At 33.6% G+C, this 22,602-nt stretch overlaps 1 protein-coding gene across 1 annotated transcript in view; it reads left to right on the forward strand.

Moving 5' to 3' along the window:
• The first annotated feature begins 5,465 nt into the window (after nucleotides 1-5,465).
• Nucleotides 5,466-22,602, forward strand: part of LOC117780240 (leucine-rich repeat flightless-interacting protein 2) — a 134,551-nt gene continuing 117,414 nt past the window's right edge. The window contains exons 1-3 of the mRNA XM_034616691.1: nucleotides 5,466-5,716; nucleotides 6,408-6,613; nucleotides 14,465-14,743. Coding sequence (XP_034472582.1) covers nucleotides 6,527-6,613; nucleotides 14,465-14,743 — 366 coding nt within the window. The 5' untranslated portion in view covers nucleotides 5,466-5,716; nucleotides 6,408-6,526. The remainder of the gene's footprint in view (nucleotides 5,717-6,407; nucleotides 6,614-14,464; nucleotides 14,744-22,602) is intronic.

Consider the following 22,602-nt stretch of genomic DNA (forward strand, 5'->3'; position numbering starts at 1 on the left):
TTCTTTGTATTAGCGCGAAGTCATGATCGTCAGTAATATAAATTATTGTATTTTTGATTCCTACGACGCACAGTGGGGCAGATCCTCATTTTGCGTTGCAAAAATCATATCTTTTGAACCAGTGAAGATATTTTCAAAATTTAAAAAGCATTTGATAGTAAGCTTCATAAAAAAATGAGTGTTTTCACTGCGTAATAGGCCTACTGGTTGATTCAGGGCTTTCGGTCAAAGTTGAAAAATATTATCAGTGCATATTTTACATGTAAAATTAAAAAAAAATTATTTAGTTTTAATTCGAAATATAAATTTCAATCTTTTTTATTCTTTAAACAGCATCGTTTAATATATCAAAAAAAGTTTCATAACGTTTATTTCAAAAAAAAAATTTTTTTGTTATTTTGATAAATCTTGTATGATCCCTGGCATAACGAAAACGTATGAAATTGCACTGCGCTCTTCTTCTTCTCACACTAGTAAATTGCGAGGTTGCTTCAGCTTTTTGACTAAAAGTGTGCTTAGGCGCACCCAGATGCATGAAAGACCGGGGTTATTTCGTTAAAGAATTGATTAACAAAGACTCCTGTTGTAGTGGGATCGAGTCCAAATGAGTCCAATTTTAGTTCTATTCCATCAAAGTCAACAAATATCCTAATTTTAGTCCTTTTTTTAAACATCGATGGGATAAAAGGTCAACAAGTGAAGAAACAAAATTCTGCGGCATTTAATAAGAAATGAATGTACTTTTCATATGAAAACAAAAACATAAAGAACGGTCATATAACTTGTCATCAAATCAGTTTTAAAGCTTGCATTTTTTATAAAATTTTCACATTTTTGCGCGCACTGGAAAATGGGTCAACTTTGAGAGGCTGTCACGCCCACAATTTTTACCTGATTTCAAAAATCTTTTGGATTCGTAATCTTTCAAGTTTTTCCAATCGAATGCCATTATTACTTTTTACGAACGCTTTCGTCAAAAAAATGATTTTTGCCACGCTTTTCGGCCTCCTGACCCAGTGTGCGACGTTTTCTAGTGTGCCTTTTACTTCTGTTTCGTTTATTGGTGATACGTATTCTATTTGCGTTATGTTTTTTCCAAATATATTTCTGGTTTTACTTAATAATCAGTTCCCTTAGTCATTATTATTTGCTTATTGTAGTAATTAATTGGTCTTTCTGTTATATTAATATACTGACTTCTCTCCTCTGATGTACCGTGTGTTACTGCTAATGTCACTATAGCCTGTTTATCATTGTCTACATGTTGAGCGATCCCTATAAATGTTTCATTGATTGGCTGGTATTGATCATAATCCTCTCCTGTTGATAATTCTCCATACCTATTTGATTGAATATTTGTGAATATTCATGTTCCTGTTGATATTCTTCTTGATCCATTTTTACCTGTGACTTTTCCTGCTGGTTGCCCGAGGCTTGTAGCCGAAGATTTTCAACAACTTCCATCGGTTCTACCCGTCTGTGTTGTGTACTGTCTCATTATCTTTTGAATGGAACTTTAAATTCTGTCTGTTGCTGTGCTTGGTTGTTTTGTATCGGGTTAAACTGTGGTGTTGGTTGCAATTGATTTGTTCGAGGAAAAGTTTATTGAATTTGATTCAGTGGTTGAATTTCGTCAGAATGTGGTCGCGTTATATAATTGGGATATAAGCTGTATCTTGGGGTTTACAGCGGTACTGCGTTTTGTGGGATTGGTTGAAAAGTATAACTTGGTTAAAAATGGTTTGGTTGTATTTCAATTAATTCAATTGATCATTTTTGAAATATTCATTACTGTTTTGTGGACAATTGTTTAATAAGCCTTTTTCCATAGCTATTTGTCTTAATTTCATAGGTGTATATCAAATCTGCTTAGTCTAAACAAAATCCTTTCTGGTAATTCTTCGTAAATACAATCGCTTAAAAAGTCATCAAGGGATGATGAATACATTAATTTTTCGCTTGGAGCTCCGCTCAAATTTAGCCGATTGTAGACCCGATTTGATGTAAATTCAAGATCGTTTATAAGCTTACTGAGATCTTCTTTAAATTTAATCGTCCTGATGCTTGCTATTAGTTGACGTAATGGTGACCGGTCTTCAAAATGTTGTATTAGGGCTGCCCTTAAGGTGGACAATGTCTCGTAGTTCGCCTTCATCAATACCCGCATAGCGTCTCCGATCAGAAGCCCCTTAACTGCATTCAGCTGGAGTGTCATCTGGATTGGTCTAGCGGTGGAAAACAGCGAAAGTGCTGAATCGATGCTCTTCACAAACAAGCACAGGTGCCTTGGGTTGCCATCGAATTTTCGTAGGCTGTTTATATATTTTTGGCACATTCCTATTTGTTTAACGCTAAGCTCAGCGTTAGCACTGCTGGATTAAATTGGATCTGAATCCATTTTTATTTAGTAACTTTTTTCCCAAAAAAATGCGTTCGAGCTTTGATTGCTTTAAGTTTTTACTAACCGAATGTTTTAATTCACACGGTTTTAGAAATGTAGATTTTTATTTTTAAATTTATTATTTTTCACCAAAAAGCTTCGTTCGAGCTTTGATTGCTTTAAGTTTTTACTAACCGAATATTTTAATTTACACGGTTTTAGAAATGTAGATTTTTATTTTTAAATTTATTATTTTTCACCAAAAAGCTTCGTTCGAGCTTTGATTGATTTAAAATTTCACTAACCGAATGTTACAGTTAACGCGGTTTTGGAAATGTAGTTCTTAATCGGAAAGAAACTTTATCGTATACGTCAATAAATAATTTCTATCCTACCAGCTGCGCCACGTACTTGGCACTTGTTTTCGCTAACTGCCAAATTTAAACTAGAACAAAAAACACAATTATGTGCAGATAAGTTTTTATTCAGAGTGTTCTTGGTACGCTTAAGAATAAATTAAGACTAACTCGATCTTCGAACGTAATGAATAAAGAAACATAAAAGTTATGTTTAAAGTTGATTTTCGGCTGCGGCTTACGTGACCATTGTCGCGAGGCGCATATGTTGGGAAAATTATGCTGTCGATGCAAATTATTTATTTATAAGTTGTTCCGGTTGCTCTTATCAAGATATTTTATGTTTACATTTGACTTAAATGATCTGTCTGTGAACCGTTCTGTTTCTTGATTGTTATGTTTTAATTTTGAGCTTCCTGAGAAGTGTTTATGTTATGAATTGTATCTGGTTGTGGTTCTGTCTGTTGAGCTAAGTTTGTAGTGGTATGTGCGTCTATAACTATATAACTACGTTACTATATATATAACTATATATATAACTACGTTACTATATATATATATGTATATAAATGCAAACCCCTAAAATGTTGGTAAAGGTTCGGTTCAATGGCTCGCACCATGGAGCAAGACTTAGGTTCGGTTCGCAAACCGGTTTATATACCTCCTAAGCCCAAGGTTTGGGTTCAAACCTTGGTTTAAATATGAGCAAAAAAAAATATTTGGTAATTATCTATTATACGGTTCTCATCTCAAAAAAAAAAAACAAAAAAACCACAAATAGGGGGTGATTTATGATGAATTTATAAGTAAAAATTACATTGGGGACCCACTTGGTTTATTTTTTAAAAATCTTTGAAATTTTCATACAAAATTAAATTTTGCATGGTTGTATTGTGTAATTTGTCACTACTTTGTCCGTTTACCAACACTACTTTTGTAAGCGAATCTGGTTAAGTACCTAGTTTTGACGCGCCCGATTTATAGTTGTTTACCAACACTACTTCGTACTGGTGTTTAAATGTTGCCGTAACTTTAAATTAAAAAAATATTTAATTAGTTAACCGCATATTTCTTTTTAAAATATATCATCTGCAGCTTCTGCGTCATCAGCGTCAAAATCGTCATCATCGTTTTCCCATGAGGATGTGAAATATATGGGCCGTAAGCAAAAATTTTTTTTAAAAAAATTTTTGCCTGCGGCGCTTATTTCTCACCTTATCAACTCAGCTCATCTAAATGGACATATTCATCTATAACCAACTCTTTGGAAGGGTTGTAAAGCCTTCCAATGGCCATAAACCCCTCATGGATCCTATCCGTGACATGTTTAAACTTCAAATTTTCACTGAGTATTACGTTGTGACTCCGCAAGAAGTCTAACAACTCACTTTTAATGAGTCTAAGAAACTCTCTCGCAGTAACATCACAACCTGCGCACGACATTTTATAAAAATTAAAGCTTTTTGCACGATTCCGTTATATATAGTGTTGGAAAACGGCTAGAAATCGGGCGAGTCAAAATTAGGTACTTACCCAAATTCGCTTACAAAAGTAGTGTTGGTAAACGGGTAAAGTAGTGAAAAATTGCACAATACAAACATGCAAAATTTCATTTTTTATGAAAATTTCAAAGATTTTTTAAAAATTAACCAAGTGAGTCCCCAATCTAATTTTTACTGATAAATTCATCATAAATCACCCCCTATTTGTGGTTTTTTTTTTTTTTTTGAGATGAGAACCGTATAATAGATATTTACCAAATATTTTTTTGTATATAATTTTTCTAGATTTTTATATCGAAGTAAATTAAAAAATATATAAAATTTTATAATAGTCTAATCTATGTTGGTTTTAAGATGACCTATTATTTTATGATTTTTATGTTATAATATAATTTAAGTGAACTTGTTTTGTTTCCGCGCGATTTAATTCACTTTACTTCTCGATAAGCACAAAATCTCAAGAAAAGTTTCGATTGCAGATAATTTAGTTCTGCAAATAAACTGCTATGAACAAACTCCAGAGAGTTGTAGATGTTTTCATGGAAATCGATTCAATCAACTCGATAGATCGTCGCCTTCGCTAAAATCGAGTTGTCGATATTTCGATGTATTTTTACATCAATAATAGAAAGAATGTTTTTTTTCGAACCGAACCTTTTATTTAGGATATGGGTTCGGTTCAGGTTCGGGTTCACGGAGTATACAACATCAAATGTTCGGTTCATGATCCGGTTCGGATCATCAAAGATTTTTAACAAATCTTTGAAGTTTGCAAACAAAATTTGCAATCGTGTAAAAAAAACGCGAGACTTTATTAAAAAACATTTTGTCTTCGGTCTTCTATTTACATTCCCAATCCCCTCTAGTATGTGGTTTATGGTGATGTTTGATAAGCTAAACAAAATTAGGCAATTTTGTATGGAAACTTCAGATTTCAAAGAACCCCCCTATTTGGGGGGGTTTTTTTTTTTTTTGAGCTAGAAACGGACCGATGGACAATTACCCTTTTTTTCATGTCTTTAGTGAGTACCGCACTAGCGGAACTGAAGCGAGATAATTTATCTTGCGTTCCGCCACTGTTTGTTTTATATGGAGTTTAGCTTAGCGAACGGAATTTTTTCGATGTGAGTACCTGAAACCTGCAACATTTAAGAAAATCGTGAAAATATCGATATATCGACTCGACTGACACTTCTTCAGCAAAAACTCTTACATCTCCAATTCGCAAGTAAATCGTGAAAATTATGTGTAACCAGAGATAAATTGTTGCATGTTTTTCAGTTACTTAAAATTAAAATACCTATGTAAATATTGACAACATTAATTCGCCTTATCCTATATGTTTACATATCTGTGCTTAGTTTTAAAGCTTGCTTAAAATTAATACGTCTCTCAAGAGCAACAAAATAAAAGAAATTTACTCTGTGAGTGAACCATTTATACACGTAAAGAATGTGTACACGAATTATAGCATAAATGTATGTAAGCAAAACGCCTCCTAATTTGGATGAAAGTGCTTGATTGTGTGTGTCTATACCAGACATGCATATGCACGCGTATGGTTTTTTTTTTTTTTGCTACATGTACTACCCAGTAGAACTGAAATTCCCTGCTCTTGATTTTCCCTTACGTTTACTTGATGTTGTTGTCATTTTTTTTGACGTTTCATTGTTAGTGTTTTAATAATTCTGCCGGCGTCAGCTGGCCGCTGCTTTTTTGAAACATGAAATTGGAACCAATAGGTACATTTTTGTTTAAAAAAAAATTTCAGCTTCCGTAGCTCAATGGTTAGAGTCGCCGAGTGTGGCAGACAAGTAGAACTTTTAAGTTCGGGGGCCCCGGCTCAAATACCACTAGAACCAATACGTTTGAAATAATTATCTTTTTAGTTTAGTGCCTGTGGATTTTTTGGCAGAGTTCCACGAGGAGTCACCAACGTTTCTTGTTAGGGAAACGTTTAGAAATGTATAGGGAAGCTTTCTCGTTCCTAAGACTCCCAATGTTAAATTCCTCAAACATTTTCATACAAACGGATCGATGTTTCCTCAATGACCAGGGAATGTTGCTCAACTTTTCCTCAATATTTCTTTGAGGTCCAGTTCTGCTGGGTAGTTTTAAAGTACATATGTATAATAAATAATCATTTTATGTAAACAAATTTCGTTCTAGACCAATTGATTTGACTATTTGACTATATTTCGTAAAGTTATCCGATTTCCGAAATTGCAACATATTGTTGAGAAATACATCATAAATAAGCATATACAGATTTCAACAATTTGAATGCTATGGACACCACAACCACTACCGGTCGACGGCGAAACAATATGTGTGCTAATGCCGAGGATAATGCTCTCGATCAAATAACAAAGGAGGTATGAGCGTAGTTATTGTATCTTCCAAAAAACCTACGAGGTAAATTTCCGTGCCGCAAAATTTCTGATATCAAATTGTGACGAACGATTTTTAATATAGCACATAAAAAAATAAAATTACGGTAATTGTCTATAATACGGTTCTTATCTCAAAAAAAAAAAAAAAAACACAAATAGGGGGTGATTTATGATGAATTTATAAGTAAAAATTACATTGGGGACCCACTTGATTTATTTTTAAAAAATCTTTGAAATTAAATTTAACTTTGCATGTTTGTATTGTGCAATTTGCCACTACTTTGTCCGTTTACCAACACTACTTTTGTAAGCAAATCTGGTTAAGTACCCGATTTATATCCGTTTACTAACACTACTTCGTACTGGTGTTTAAATGTTGCCGTAACTTTAAGTTGAAAAATATTTAATCAGTGAACCGCATATTTTTTTATTAAAATATAGTTGCTCTCCTTGCATGTGGCTTCTTAGGCATCTGCAGCTTCTGCGTCATCATCATCTTCCTAGGGTGGCTTCTTAGGTATCTGCAGCATCTACGTCATCAGCGTCAAAATCGTCATCATCGTCTTCCCATGAGAAAATGAAATATAATGGACGGAAATGGCAAAAGAAGCTCCGCAGTCAAAAATTTAAAAGTTTGTTAAAAAAATTCTTGCCTGCGCTGCTTTTTTTCACACCTTAACAACTCACCTCATCTAAATGGACATATTCATTTATGACCAGCTCTTTGGAAGGGTTGTAAAGCCTTCCAATGGCTATAAACACCTCATGGATCCTATTCGTGACATCTTTAAACTTCAACTTTGCACTGAGTATTACGTTGTGACTCCGCAAGAAGTCTAACAACTCACTTTCACTGAGTCTAAGAAACTCTCTCGCAGTAACATCACAACCTGTGCACGACATCTTATCAAAATTAAAGCTTTCTGCACGATTCCGTTATATAGTGCTGGAAAACGGTTATTAATTTGGGCGAGTCAAAATTAGGTACTTACCCAAATTCGCTTACAAAAGTAGTGTTGGTAAACGGACAAACTAGTGACAAATTGCGCAATATAACCATGCAAAATTTAATTTTGTATGAAAATTTCAAAGATTATTTTAAAATAAACCAAGTAAGTCCCGAAACCAATAAAAACATCTAAATTCATCTTAAATCACCCCCTATTTGAGTTTTTTTCATTTTTTTTTTTTTTTTTTGAGATAATAACCGTATTATAGACATTTACCCCAAACTTTTTAAAAGAGTAATTTATGTATTAAATTTTATATCGTAAGTCACAAAATTGGATAACAGAAATTTTGGGGCATGGGAAGACTTTCGTCACTAACCTTTTGCCTCGTAAGGAGGTTTTTTTTGTATATCGTATGTTACAATAAGTAATTTGTTCAGGAGACATTTTGTTTAGTTTTCTCATACTAGGGTGAAGACATCGCTTCCAAATTTTAACTGCACATTAATGTTGAACTTCTTGAATTGTTACCAAACAAAATGTTGTTAAAAATGTATAGCTTTGATATTATACGATACTTTTGTGCTCATAGTTTTGATAGCTCTGTCCCATAACGTATTACATTTGATAAATTTAATGAAAATTAAAGTACTGAAGACAAGTCTATGATTTTGCTTGACTGCTTAACCCTCTACCGCATATAGTGCCATATGGCTTTTCATTTTTAACGTAATTTACTTTAGCTAAAATAGTACTTCAGCAAAGTTAATTACTATCGGCCATTTTATTTGCACTATTTTCTGTTGGAAAAAATGTATAAAAATAATTCTAATGTTGCTTTATTTCGTGTTTTTATGAACTTAGTTAAGGCGTCTCTCGTGAACGAACGTGAATTTTGATAAACTAGATGAACAATGAATTTTCGAATGAAATTTTCACCACAAAAAACAATTTTTTTTGTAGAAGAATAATTTTTTTCCAATAGAAAATAAAGTTTTCTTTTATAGAAACGTATAATTTCACTATGGGTAAGCCTCATATGAATTATTTATTGGAAAAACTGCCGAAGCCAATTTTCTTTTTTCTCCGAAATTATTTACCCAAAAAAAAAAAATTTCTTCAAATATATCTTAATTTTATCCAAATAAACGCATATCTGCATAGAAAAAATGTTTTTCTTTAATGGTTTTGTGCTCATGCAGTAGAGGGTTAAGGCTGATGTCAGAGTGCGCGCGAGAAGCGATGCGATTAAAATGGGCGACAACGCGCGATAAACCTCGGCAAGCTGTTTCAAAGGCAATCGCTTAAAAGGTGTCAGAGTTAGAGCGGTGAGAGATGCGAGTTGATGAGGCAAAGCGTTGAAACCGTTTATTTTCAAAACATGTTTATTTGTACTCTCTAGGCGTAGCATTGGGGGCATTCAGCAGGTAATTTTGATCATCAATCATGATACCTGATCACTACTTTTTGTATTCTGCAGGAAATTTTCGACAGTCAAAAATATCCAATTTTTGTATGTGTATCACAAAAAATGTATCGTACAAATAGTGTGATACATGATACTGATTACTGATACTTAACGATAAACAACAGTTTTCGTGTTGCTATTCTGTGTTTGTTTACAATTCTTGACTTAAATAAATATATATTTGCAAAATGAGTCCAAATGTGCTAAATGCAGTATTTTTAAATAACGAAAATTAAATAAATGCATTTTTATTACGGCATGGAGTTGCCACGCTTTTATAATAAAGTATCATGTCATTCAGCAGGTACTGATTACTGATTGATCACAAGTAAAGGAGCGATATTTGATTGAATTACTTGCTGATTGCCCCCCTTCTCACCTAAAACTTATTTTTGTGCTCACTTTTATGGGCTCTGAGCATACATTTTATGTTGTTATGTCAGGTTAAGTTGGTTTTCAAATCGTGCATTTCTTCTGCTTTCGCTATCATTTGTAAAATAAAGTCAAATGAAAATAATTACTTATAATTGACCTTTGCGTTCCAATTTTCGACTTCAATTGAGCAATGCAACTCTCTTCGCTCAAAGCTTTCACTGTGCCATCTACTCGCATTCCTCATAGCACGAAATATCATCGCTTCACGCGTCGCTTCGCTTCTCGCGCGCACTCTGACATCAGACTAAGACTTAGGTATAACACATGATATTTTGAGAGAATATCATTTGAAAAAAATTAAGTTTTTTTAATCCTCTTGATTTTTTCGTAGAAATACTTAACTAAAAAGGATATGGAGGCCTTCGTTTATAGTTTACGTCTACGTTGAATAAAATTTTTATTGCAATTGCATATGAATTGGTCATTAATTCGACTGTAAAATTAATTTTTTGATAAGTGGCAGTACATAGCATGCTCAAAATTTTTTTCAATTTAAGTTGGAAATTATTTTTCACATTTTTATATCGGTATAATTTAATTCGATGCATTCGTTGCGCGATGAAAAAAATGGAATAGAATTGGCTGCGAATTAAATTAAGATGTTAGAAAAAAAGAAGCTGATATAATTTACATTCACCTATGGTCTTTAAAATGAATTTTCTGTACATTTTGTATGGGACAAACGATAATGTATTCAAAAAATCACTTTTACTTAACAGTAAGATTTTGTCGTATTTATAGGGATTTCCGCTAAAATATTTTACCAGGTGATGCGTTTAAAGTTGTAGAGCAAAATTGCATCAAAAAGTGGATTTTGGACAAAATGTAACATACATTACTTTCGCAATAAGGGGTCAATATCTCAAAAAACCAAAAAAATTTCTTAGTATATCTTGATTTTCGATTAAACTGTCTGATGGCAGCTATATGATAAAGTGATCCGATTTGAACCAAATTTGATTAGAATGTATAAAACCGACCCATATAGTTTAAACTAAAGCTACAGGGGAAGCAGCCATAGCTACTGGGGCTTTCGGCTAAGGATGCGTGTGCTTACTTTAAGATGAGGATCGGTTCTGTATTTACTACTAGTTTAGGAGTATGAGGATGAGTAATAATTATGTGTGTATATGTACATATTTGTGTATTGAGTTAATCATAAGTATAGCTAAGATAAGTATAGGTAAGATTCATATTTACATTTTTATATTTTTACATATTTACATTTTTACATGGTTGTACTGCTTTATTGGCTTTGTTGACTTAATGTTAGTTTTATAACAATTTAGTTAGCTTGGCTTTTTTGAGAAAATCATTGACTGCTAGTATATGGTCTGTAGTTGGGTAAGATAGGAGTGATGTGAAGGAGTGGTTAGGGATGTGGGTACGGAGCTTTTTGAATGCTGTGCATTCGTCCAGAATGTGGTCGATTGAAACGGGCATATTATTGTTGCAGAATTGACAGTTTGTGTCGCTATTCTGAATAAATCTGTGTTTGTGTGTAATGTTTGTGTGTCCGAGTCGGAGTCTGATTATGTTTGTAATTTCTTTTCTAGTAAGGTTTTTTAAGGTTAGTGTGTTAAGATAATGATCAATGTTAAATCTGTTGTAATTGATGGATTGATACCAAATTGAAGTACTGGAGGTTAAGTTTTGGGTGATGTTTGCTAGTGATTTCTTGATGTGCTTTTTTATGTCGATTCGATTTAAGTTTGGTGTTGTTAGGAGAGGTGAAACTGTTGCCAATTTAGCTGCTTCGTTTGCAAGCTCATTTCCTTTTATACCGACGTGGCTTGGTACCCAAAGAATTTTAACCTTCGGGTAGTGTTTTGTTAAAAGTTCACGGATTTTGGTAGTATATAGTGTGTCATTGTTTATATTTTGAATCGATTCAATAGCAGATAGTGAGTCAGAGCAAATACAGATCTTTTGTGGATGTGCGATTGCTATTTCTGTGGCTTCAAGTAGGGCAATGATTTCAGCTGTGTAGATAGAGGAGAAGTAGGGGAGCACGGCAAGTTTTATGACTTCGTGCTCAGTTACGATTGCGTAGCCTGGTACTTTTTGGTTTAGTGAACCGTCTGTGTACATAATTTTGTAATTTCTTAGGGAATGTTTGATTTCGTTAAATAGTCGGTTGTATATGTCTTTGTTGGTCTGTGACTTGATATAGTGTTTAAGTTGTGTGTTAACTGAGTCTGATTTAAATAACCATGGTGGAGTTTGTTTCTGTGTTTTATTTACCGGCTTAAGGGTGATGTCTAGAGTAGAACAAATGTTAAAACATTTAATAAGTGCAGAGTCTCTGTATGGCCTGGTGTGCTTGTTTTTTACTAAAGTATTTATTATATTTTTTAGAGGAGTGTCTTGTGATTGTATAATTATTTTAAGCATATTAGCTTGTAATTGTTTAGTTCTTGTTTCTATTGGGGATATGTTTGCTTCGAAATAGAGGTTATTTGTTGGTGTTGTGTAAAAAGCTCCCAGTGCGGCTCGGATTGCTGTATTAAGGGCTGTTCTTATTTGTCTCATAGTGGATTTGGGTGCGTTTCCAAAAATTGGGAGACCGAAATCTTTTTTTGATATGCATATACTTTTAACTATTTGTATCAGTGTAAATGGGTTGCAGTTAAATTTAGTGTTTGATAGGCACCTGATGATGTTTGTTGATTTATTGAGGGATGTAGAGAGTCTTTTAATGTGTGGTGACCATTTGTATCTAGAGCTTACTGTTAGTCCCAGAATCTTAAGTTCATTAACTTCACTTATGGCTTTGTTGATACTTAGCAGATGCAATTTACTTTTCTATGTAGGTGTTTGCGTTTGGCAACAGACAGTAATGCCCCTGAGGTGGAGCACCATATATCTATGTCTACATGGGTTTAAGGCTATTGGTCTGTATGATGTTATTTTTGTTTTGTATATTGGGGCTATTGTGCTGGTCTTGTATGTTTGTGGTATATAGTTATCTAGTATATCGTTGAATAATGAGATGATGCGGTTTTTTAATGAGATTGAGGTGTGCTTAGTCATTAAGTAGTTTATTTTGTCGTAACCTGGGGTGTGTCCTTTTAGGCTGTTGAAATTCTATTAGGTTTATCTTATTTTCCATGAAGGCTGCTTTTTTGTTTGTAGGGTGTGTGTAGGGTGAGTTGTGTGCATTTTGCTTGGCTGTTAAAAACTGTGGTGAGAAATTGCGATCTTGTGATTCGAATGACCAGTGCTCAGCAAAGGCGTTAGCCACTTCTGTTGGATCTGCAAAAATGTTGTTAGTGTTATCTTTTATGCAGTGTATGGATGAGTTTTTGTGAAGCCCACAGAATTTTCTTATTTTGCACCATATAGTGTCTGAGCTTGAGTTGGGGGAAATGTTTGAGGTAAGTTCGGGGATGCTGTCTGCTTTGGATTTTCTTATTAGTCTTCGATATTGTGCGTTCATTTTCTTGTAGTTTATTATATTGATTTGGTTTATGTTATTATTTAATAGTTTCCAGGCTTTGATTTTTGCACGTTTTAGGTGTTCTAGCTCTTTATTCCACCACGGAACTTTTCTTTGTTTATTAGAGGGTTGGGAGAGGGGTATGCTCTTGTATGCGCTTTGGATAATTATTTTGTTAATGTTGCTACTTTCTTGATTGATGTTGGTAGATATCGTGTTTATAGCGCTGAGGCTGTCCGTATATTCTTCAAATTTTCCCCAGTTTGCTTTCTTTGTGTTAATTCGTCTATCATGGTTAAGTCTGAGTTCTTTATTTTTCTGTGGGAACATTTCTAGCATGATTGGAAAGTGATCACTGCCTTGAGGAGTGTCATCTATTTAAAAAAAAACAGTAGGGTGTAAGGCTGGGTGAGCAAAAAGCTAGATCGATGTGGGTAAATGTATTGTGAGTGGAGAAATGTGTTGGTTTTCCGTTATTTAGTAATGTGTAGTTGTTGTCATGTATGTACTTGGCAAGGAGTTTACCTCTGCAGTTGTTTTTGGGGGAGCCCCAACAGCTGTTCCAGCTGTTAAAGTTCCCTGTTATTAGCGTGGGCGTATTAGTAATTAGAAATGTTGATTCTAAGTCTGATCGTGTGAATTTTTTGTTTGGTGGGATATAAGTTGATATTAAGTTAAACTTTTGGGTTGAGTGTATTTCTATGCCTATTGCTTCTAGGTTGTTACCTAGCGATAATGTCTTGTGCTGCAACGATCTGTGTACTAAAATAGCCACACCACCTTTGGCAGATGGGGCAGTGGTTGATAGCATTTCATAGTTAATTGGGATTGGGAATAGCGTAGAGTGGGAAAAGTGAGTTTCCTGAATGGATATAACTTTTGGGTTGTGTGATTTTATTAGGATAAGAAGTTCATTATAATTATTAACGTAGCCATTTATGTTCCATTGCAGTATATTGAGAACCATGACCCATATGTATATTATGTCAGATTGGTTGAGATATGTCAAGAAACAAAATTGTTTTTCGTACTAAGACTTGATTTTCGAGCGAGTGTATCTTTGGCAGCTATATTATGTAGTGGTCCGATCCATAAATAAAAACAAAATTGATCTGCGAACAGTATCCAGGAACCTACATGCCAAGTTTGAAGGAACTAGTATTTTTAGTCGCTGAGATCGACGGACGGACAGACAAGGATAAATCGCCCGGCTGTTGATGCTGATATATACCTAATAGGGCCGAAAATTCCTCCTTCTTTCTGTTACATACATTTCAACAAATACAATAAAGCCTTTCACTTATTTTTTAAGTAACTGGTTTAGTAACAATGAAAACTATTTTAAAAAAAAGTTTGTTGTTGTATAATTTTTTTTTTAATTGTTTAACATACGTGTAAATTATTGGACTTGTCTATATCTCGCCATATGAATATTGAAATATATGCATCGTTTTCATACATTACTATTATAGCTTTGTACAGATTCCCAAATTTGGATTGTAAAATAATTTTATTATTCTCTTTTATAATATTATATGCAGGCCGAAGCGCGTCTCGCTGCTCGTCGCCAAGCACGTGTTGAAGCTCGTGAAATACGTATGCGAGAGCTTGAGCGGCAGCAAAAGGAACAGGAGCAAAATGCAGACCGGGCTTTTGATATGCAAAGTATAAGTGGCAATAGTATTCACGACACACATCCTACACGTCTCGTTTACGGTAACCTTGTTAACTTGACGCGTGCAGCAGTTTCGCGCCGCAGCAGTGAGGATTCATTAGAAGAGGAGGGCCGCAGCTTGCGGGACATCAAGAATGATCTTAAAGTAGGTACTTCATATGTCTGCAAATATATTTTGCGACTATAACAACTCTGTTTTAACAAATCTGATGCCTTTTGTGTTCATTATTATCCAACATCTAACAAAACCTGCGAGCCTCTATTATAAGTAAACTAAATAACTCGACTATGAAAAACAAAATTACCTAAGCAAAAAAATGTACTTTTTTTTAAATTTAATTTAAAGTTTTGAGGTAAAATTTTTAAATTCTTATCAAAAATACGCGTAGAATACTACCTCGATCACCCCAATCCGACAACTGGTTCATAAGATAATTACATTTAAAATTTTTGGTATCCTTATTCCTTATCGGAAATCTAGAATTGTTTGTTCTATATTAAAAAAAAAAAAACTTCTAGCCTAGCAGGAAATGCTAAACACTCGCAAAAATTGACAGCCAAGTCGCAGAATCTACAAGTATGTTCTATATATCGTTGTGAAGAGGTTTAACCCTCTAAGCCCCATTCATCGAAATAATGAACAGAATAAATCAAATAACGTTTTTTCAGATTAATTTGGGCCTCTGGATTCAAAAATGAGCTCAGAAACTGTGTAGAAGATTTCGTTTACCTGTAAGGTGACAATATGTACAACAATTTCAAAAAGTTTTTTAATGATAAAATTTAAATATTTTCACAAATATGCTAATTCATTTGATTTGTTCATTTCTCATTAATAAAAAAAAAACACATTTTGAAAGATGTTTTTATTAAAAAATGAATTACTTTTTTAGCTATTGTGATTAAACGGATGAGTGCCTTGAGGGTATCTTGGGTATTAGCGGGTTAAGGGCCTTAGGGTGTATATTAAACTTATTAACCCGAACAGTCCTGAACAACTTTTTTTTCGAGTTTCTTTATAAAACTTTTATGAGTGATAAATCTGAGGTCGCTGAATCCGAAAAAAACATTCTTTTTTTTCGTTCTTGCCAGGATAATCGACAAGAACATTTTTTCGGCTGTTACCATATGGTAACGCTAGGACCAACAGGGTACAGGTTTTCTAAATACTACAAAATATAAATAATTGAGATGAACTCAAATCTTCAAAAAAAAAAAAAAACGTCTTTACGAGGTAAAAGCCTAGTGACGAAAGTCATTCCATGCCCCATAATTTCTGATATAAAATTTTGTGACAAGCAATTTTTAATTTAATACAAAAATTTAAAACAAAAATAAACAAATTAACAAATAATATTACATTCTGCACCGTGCGCAAAAAAGGGTGGGCTTCATATTACATAAAAATTATTTTTTATGCAGTGCCGAATGTAATGTTTTTTTTGTTATTTTTTTTATTTTTGTTTTAAATTTATATATTAAATTGAATAGACTTTTACCTCGTAAAAGGGTTTTCTTTGGAAGAGATCAGAAATTTTTGAATTTCATATGCTTCTGACATTGATACTTTGAAACAAGGTTTTTAATATGCTTATTCCAAATTTAAAAATCAATTCACAATAACATCACAGCAGAATACTGTAAAGTCCCGCCAGGTAATTATTATAACTTTTTGCTGTTTAGATCGGAGCGACTGTTGTTATCGCTCCGATTGCTTTATTTTCAATTGTCTGTGAACATGGACTTAAACATATCGTATTTATATCGTAAGCTAATAAGAAGGCTGTACGCTGCTTTGGGTGGCAGCGCAGCCGTTTATATATAAGCGTATATAAAACATATAAAACGAATATATAAATGTGAACGACGGATACGTCGCTGCGGGCAGAGTGTGTTATGCACATATATACTTAAGCGGTCAATGCATGGGACACATGCTGACGCTGCACACTGGGGCAGGCGGCCGATATGCGTGGCAAAAATCATTTTTTTGACGAAAGCGTTTGTAAAAAGTAATAAAGGCATTCGATAGAGAAATCTCCAGAGATTACAAATCCAAAAGATTTTTGAAATCAGGTAAAAATTGTGGGCGTGACAGCCTCTCAAAGTTGACCCTTATTTCAGTGCGCTCACAAATGTGGATTTTTTCCTAAAAATGCAAACTTTAAAACTGATTTGATGACAAGTTATATGACCGATCTTTATGTTTTTGGTTTCATCTGAAAAGTACATTCATTTTTAATTAAATTCCGTAGAATTTTGTTTCTTCACTTGTTGACCTTTTATCCCAGCGATGTTTAAAAAAAGCACTAAAATTAGGCTATTTTTTGACTTTGATGGAATAGAAAAAAAATTGGACTCCGAAGGACTCGATCCCACTACCACAGGAGTCTTCGTTAATCAATTCTCTAACGAAATAACCCCGGTCTTTCATGCGTCCAGCTGCGTCTGGGAGAGTTATAGGACGAAAACTGATGCAACCTCGCAAAAAAATGGTGATAGAAGAGGAAGAGCGCAGTGCAATTTCATACGTTTTCGCTATGCCCAGGCATCATACAAGATTTATCAAAAAAACAAAAAAATTTTTTTTTTAAATAAGCGTAATAAAACTTTTTTATATATTAAACAATCGTTTTTAAAGAATAAAATAGATTGAAATTTATATTTCGAACAAAAAATAAATAAATTTTTTTTTTAATTTTACATGTAAAATATGCACTGAAAATATTTTTCAACTTTGACCGAAAGCCCTGAATCAACCAGTAGGCCTATTACGCAGTTAAAGCACTGATTTTAAAGCTTATGAAGTTTTCTATCAAATGCTTTTTAAATTTTGAAAATATCTTCACCGGTTTAAAAGATATGATTTTTGCAACGCAAAATGAGGATCTGCCCCACTGTGCGCTGCCTAATTCTTGTAGGATCATATTTCGGTGCGCTTGAAGAGTACTTGAAATGTACTTGAAAGCGTATGTCCGAATATGTTTATGCAACGACGAAGTGTCATTGCCTTTTTGTGTTATGTTTATACAGCAACAGAGTGTTACTGTTTAGGGTACATTTAATACAGTGTACTATCGATATATGCGCATACTACATCTCCCTCCTTTTGAAAAATAACGTAACTTAGTGAAGTTATTTTACTTAAATTTATTTTATCTAAAATTTTTTTTTGATTTATTATAATTGTAATGTATTTATAATGTATTTAGTGTATTTTAAAATATTAATTTTTTTTTTTTTATATGTATATATATTTTTGCACACATTGTACTATAATTAAATTTTTTTTTTTTTTTTTTTTTTTTTATGAATTAAACATTTTTAACCTATCCTTATGAACTGTTTGATTTTTAATCTTATTTCCGGAAATAACTATATTATCGTTATCTTCTATTTTTTCAACTCTATAGGGCCCTGTGTATTTAAAATCTAGCTTATGGCCTACTTCGTTTTTTAGTAAAACTTTATCTCCTATTGATAAAATTATGTTCCTAGTTTTTAAATCATATATTTCCTTATTTTTCTGTTTATTTAATTCGAGCATATTTCTTGCTCTTTTGTATGCTACTTCTAATCTATATTTACTCTCTTTAGCGTAGTCATCTATGTTATATATAGGTTCTATATTACTTATGGTGTTAAAGTACTTTGGTAGATTATTAGTCTTACCAAATACTAACTCATATGGACAATAATTGTGTGCCATAGAGGGGGTTGTATTGAAGCAATAAACAAAATATTGGAGCCATACGTCCCAATCTGTTTTATTTACTGATATATAGGATCGTATGTACTCGTTGAATGTTCTGTGGCTTCTGTCAATTGTTCCAACAGTTTGATGATGATGTGCCGTTGATGTTATATTCTTAATTTTTAAATATTTGCACAGATCATTTATAATTGAATTTTTATATTCCGTTCCCATGTCCGAAATGAACGTCTTCATTGGACCGTACTTGAGAATAAATGATTCAAATATTGCTGTTGCAACTGTTGCTGCGCTTTTATTTGCGATAGGTATAGCAACTAGATATTTGGTCAAGTCACATATGAGCGTGACTGCATATTCATTGCCTTGTTCTGACTTTGGTAGTGGACCAATTGTTTCCACTATCACTCTGTCAAAAGCCTTCATCGGAGTTTCAGTAATTGTTAATGGGGTCTTAGTATTTGTCGTTATTTTTGCTTTTTGACATTTTTGACATTTCTGGATGTACTCTGTTATATCACGAGTCATACCTTTCCAGTAATAATGTCTTTTGACCTTGGCCAAGGTTTTTGCAATGCCTGTATGACCTCCTTGTACTGGATCGTCATGTAGTGTAGACAATATAGCTTCTTTCTCTGTAATATTTGTTAATGTGGTCACCGGGTTGAGTAGCGCTACTCTCAATATGTTTAATAATTTATTGCCCATAATTTTAAAATTATCTATTGAAACTGTTTCAAAGATATTTTCCCACGGTGCCATTTTCAATTGGCTAATTTTTAATATACCGGCTTCTTTTTCGAGCCTTGGAAATAGTTGTCCTAAGTCAATATTTCCATTATTAGTATACCATGTTTAAAGAAACATAGCATATCTTTTATATGCAAGGTCACTACTTTACGTACTTCATCATTATTAATGACTTCATATACGTTGGGCTGAGAAGCTGTTTCGGTAGGTTGCTTTGGCATCTCTACTTTATTGTTTTCTGCGCAGAAATTTTGTCTACTTTGATACCTGGTAGTGACTTTCAGGATTTTATGTTGTATTGCTTTTAGTTCAGATATTGTTATCCGAGACAATGCATCGGCAACAAAATTATCTTTGCCTCTTAGGTACTCTACTGTAAAATTATACTCCTCTAATTCAGGTCTCATACGCGTTAATTTAGAACTGGGGTTTGTCATTGAAAACAAAAATGTTAGGGGTCTATGGTCAGTTTTTACTATGAAATGAGTTCCGTAGATATAGGGTCTAAATTTGGTAATTGCCCAATAAATAGCTGTTAACTCTTGTTCCGTCGTACTCTTGTTACTTTCTCCTTTGGTAAATGATCTCGATGCGTAAGATACTGGAAGTTGAATTCCATTGTGGGCTTGTGTTAGCACTGCACCACAGGCTTGCATACTAGCATCTGTTATTATACAAAATTCTTTCGTAAAATCTGGATATTGTAACAGAGTAGGCTTTACTAATTGAGCTTTAAGATATTCAAACGCATTTTGACATTCATCAGTCCATTCAAATGGAACATTCTTTTTATTTAATCTTGTTATATGCCTAGAATAATCGGCGAAATTTTTGATGAATCGTCTGTAGTAATTACAAAATGCTATAAAGCGTCTAGCGCTGTCAGAGTCATGTGGAAATGGATAATTTAATATGACATCAAATTTTTTGTCATCTGGTAAGATTCCCTTATCTGTGCATTTGTGTCCCAAAAATGTGACTTCATGCATGAAAAATGAACATTTTTCAGGATGTAGCTTCAAGTTGTGTTTCCTACACATGTCAAAAACACTAATTAAATTGTTAAGCATGTGTTTTTCGGAACAACCGATTACTATTAAGTCATCCATGTAAAGGAATGCTTGTGATGGTTCAAGTCCAGAGAATGCGATAGTCATCATTCTTTGGAATGAATTTGGGGCTATCTTTAAACCAAATGGCAATCGCGTGAAGCGATAAGAGCCATTGCTCGTTGAAAAGGATGTTATATCTCTAGAGTTTTCGTCTAGCTCAATCTGGTGGAATCCTGACATTAAGTCAAGACAAGAGAAATATGTTGCTCTTCCTAGTTGATCTAAGATTTCATCGATCCTAGGAAGTGGAAACTTATCGGATAGTAATTTTTTATTAATTTGGCGATAGTCAATTACTAAACGCCATTTTTTCTTTTCATTGTCTATTGATTTCTTTGGTACTAGTAACAGTGGACTGTTATATTCTGAGACTGAGGGTTCAACTATTTTATCTTTAATAAGTTTATCGACTTGAGCTTGAATTTCGTCTTTCTGACTATGAGGATTTCTATAATTTTTTATATATACAGGTTCATTGTCTTTTAATCTTAGTTTCTGCTTATAAAAATTATTGGTTGTTATTGGTTCGGTTTCGAGTCCGAATATGTCTGTGTAATTATAACAAAGTTCTTTTAGTTGTTTATAAAATAGTTTTGGAAAATTTTTAGTTAGCTTTGACATAACATTGTTCGCTCTAGTTTCATTATTTATTTCGGATATTTCATAATTTGCTAATGGTTCATAATTCAAATTATTTATATTAACCATTTGATCGGTACTAGTTGTATTAAGTAAACGGACGAATGCATTTGCAGTTGTTACGACTGTGTTTGCTGCATATATACCGGGTTGGATTTCCTGGTTTGGAATTAAAATGCTATCTTCATTTGAAGTTAACTCAATTTTTCGGACAACTTCTGATCTTGCTGGTAACACTATTGTATTGTTACCAAAGCTGTAGTTTATGGGAACATGTATAGGATAGTTTAGATTGTCTGGTCTTATTATTAGCAGATCTTTTGAAGGTGTGAAATCTATTTGACAATTATATTTTTTAATAAAATCTATTCCTAAAATTCCATCACACGGTATAGAAAAAGTTGAATCGACAATGTGGAAGTTGTGTGGAATTATATATTTAGTTGTTTGAATTTCTATGGATGTCATTCCCTTAGATTGAATTAATCCTTGATTGATTCCTTGAATATTTATTTTGTTGTCTATGTTTATATCATTAAAAGTGTCTGAATTGTCTTTTAGCAGAGATATGTCTGCACCAGTATCTATCAAAAATGTTAATTTCTTTCCTGTAGCTACGTTTGTGAATGTTACGAATACATTTACACTAAGATTAATCGAATGAACCTTTTTGCTGTCTATGGCTGTGTACCTAAGGGCTGTTGTGAGTTTCCCGAAGCATTTTGGGCAGTTCTCACATTATTGTTATTACCATTATTATTGCTGTGGCCCCTGTTTGAGTTACCACGGCCCCTAGAGTTTCCTCTATATTGGCCTCTATTTCTGTTGTTGCCGTAATTATTATAGTTATTGTTATATCTGTTACCATTGTTTTGGTAATTTCCACGGTAGTTTCCGCGGTTATACCCTCGGTTAGGTTTAAACCTTTGTTGCTGCGCTGCATATAGGACGGTATTTGTGTGTCCTACAGCGTCAGTGCAACTATCTACGAACACTGTTGTAATTTCACTCATTGAATTGAAATTTCGCGCTTTCATTACAGTTCTAACTTCGTCAATTGTGCTGTTCGTTATGATTGACTTTACAGCAACTTGTAGGCTTAGTTCTTCGGCATATTCTTGCGGTACACCGTTAATCATATGAGCTGATTGCAACGCCCTTGTCAACTGTTCAACTTCTTGAATATATTGACTTGCAGTTTTTTGTTTTTGCTGTAGATTAAACAATTTAGCGGATAATGCTTTGGCCGATTCGCCTTTAATACCGCCTTGTAGTTTGTCTATTATGGACACTATTGTTTGTTCGGTGTTGATTAAGTTTCGAACGTGGCCTTTTAGTTAAGTCTTTATTAGACTGATTGATGTAGTTTCATGTGTTCCTTTTAGTGAATCCACTAATATAAGAGCATCAATGAAACTCTGTAGATTCTCAGACTTTCCATTAAACTCGGGTATGAGTGGAGAGGCTAGCTTAAGAAATTCTACTTGTGTCATGGCCATATTTACAGTTTTTATTTCAGTATTAGACTCTGATTCTGACTCAGATAGTTCTGGTAGTGTGATTACCGCTTGTATTGTGAGATCACCTAGGTCTTCTTCTTTGATATCTGTATGTGAACCGCTTGCGATTTCAGATTCGCTTACTGTCTCTAAATCTGCGTTTATTTCTTCCTCGACTTATGTTGGAGTATTCAAAATCGAAGGTATAGTTATGTCTAGCGAATATTTTGATTTAATGCTATTTGGATTTGTTTTTAATCTATGCAAAAATCTTGACACATACGACCAATGT

The sequence above is a fragment of the Drosophila innubila genome, chromosome X (assembly GCF_004354385.1).
Source record: "Drosophila innubila isolate TH190305 chromosome X, UK_Dinn_1.0, whole genome shotgun sequence".
Lineage (NCBI taxonomy): Eukaryota > Metazoa > Arthropoda > Insecta > Diptera > Drosophilidae > Drosophila > Drosophila innubila.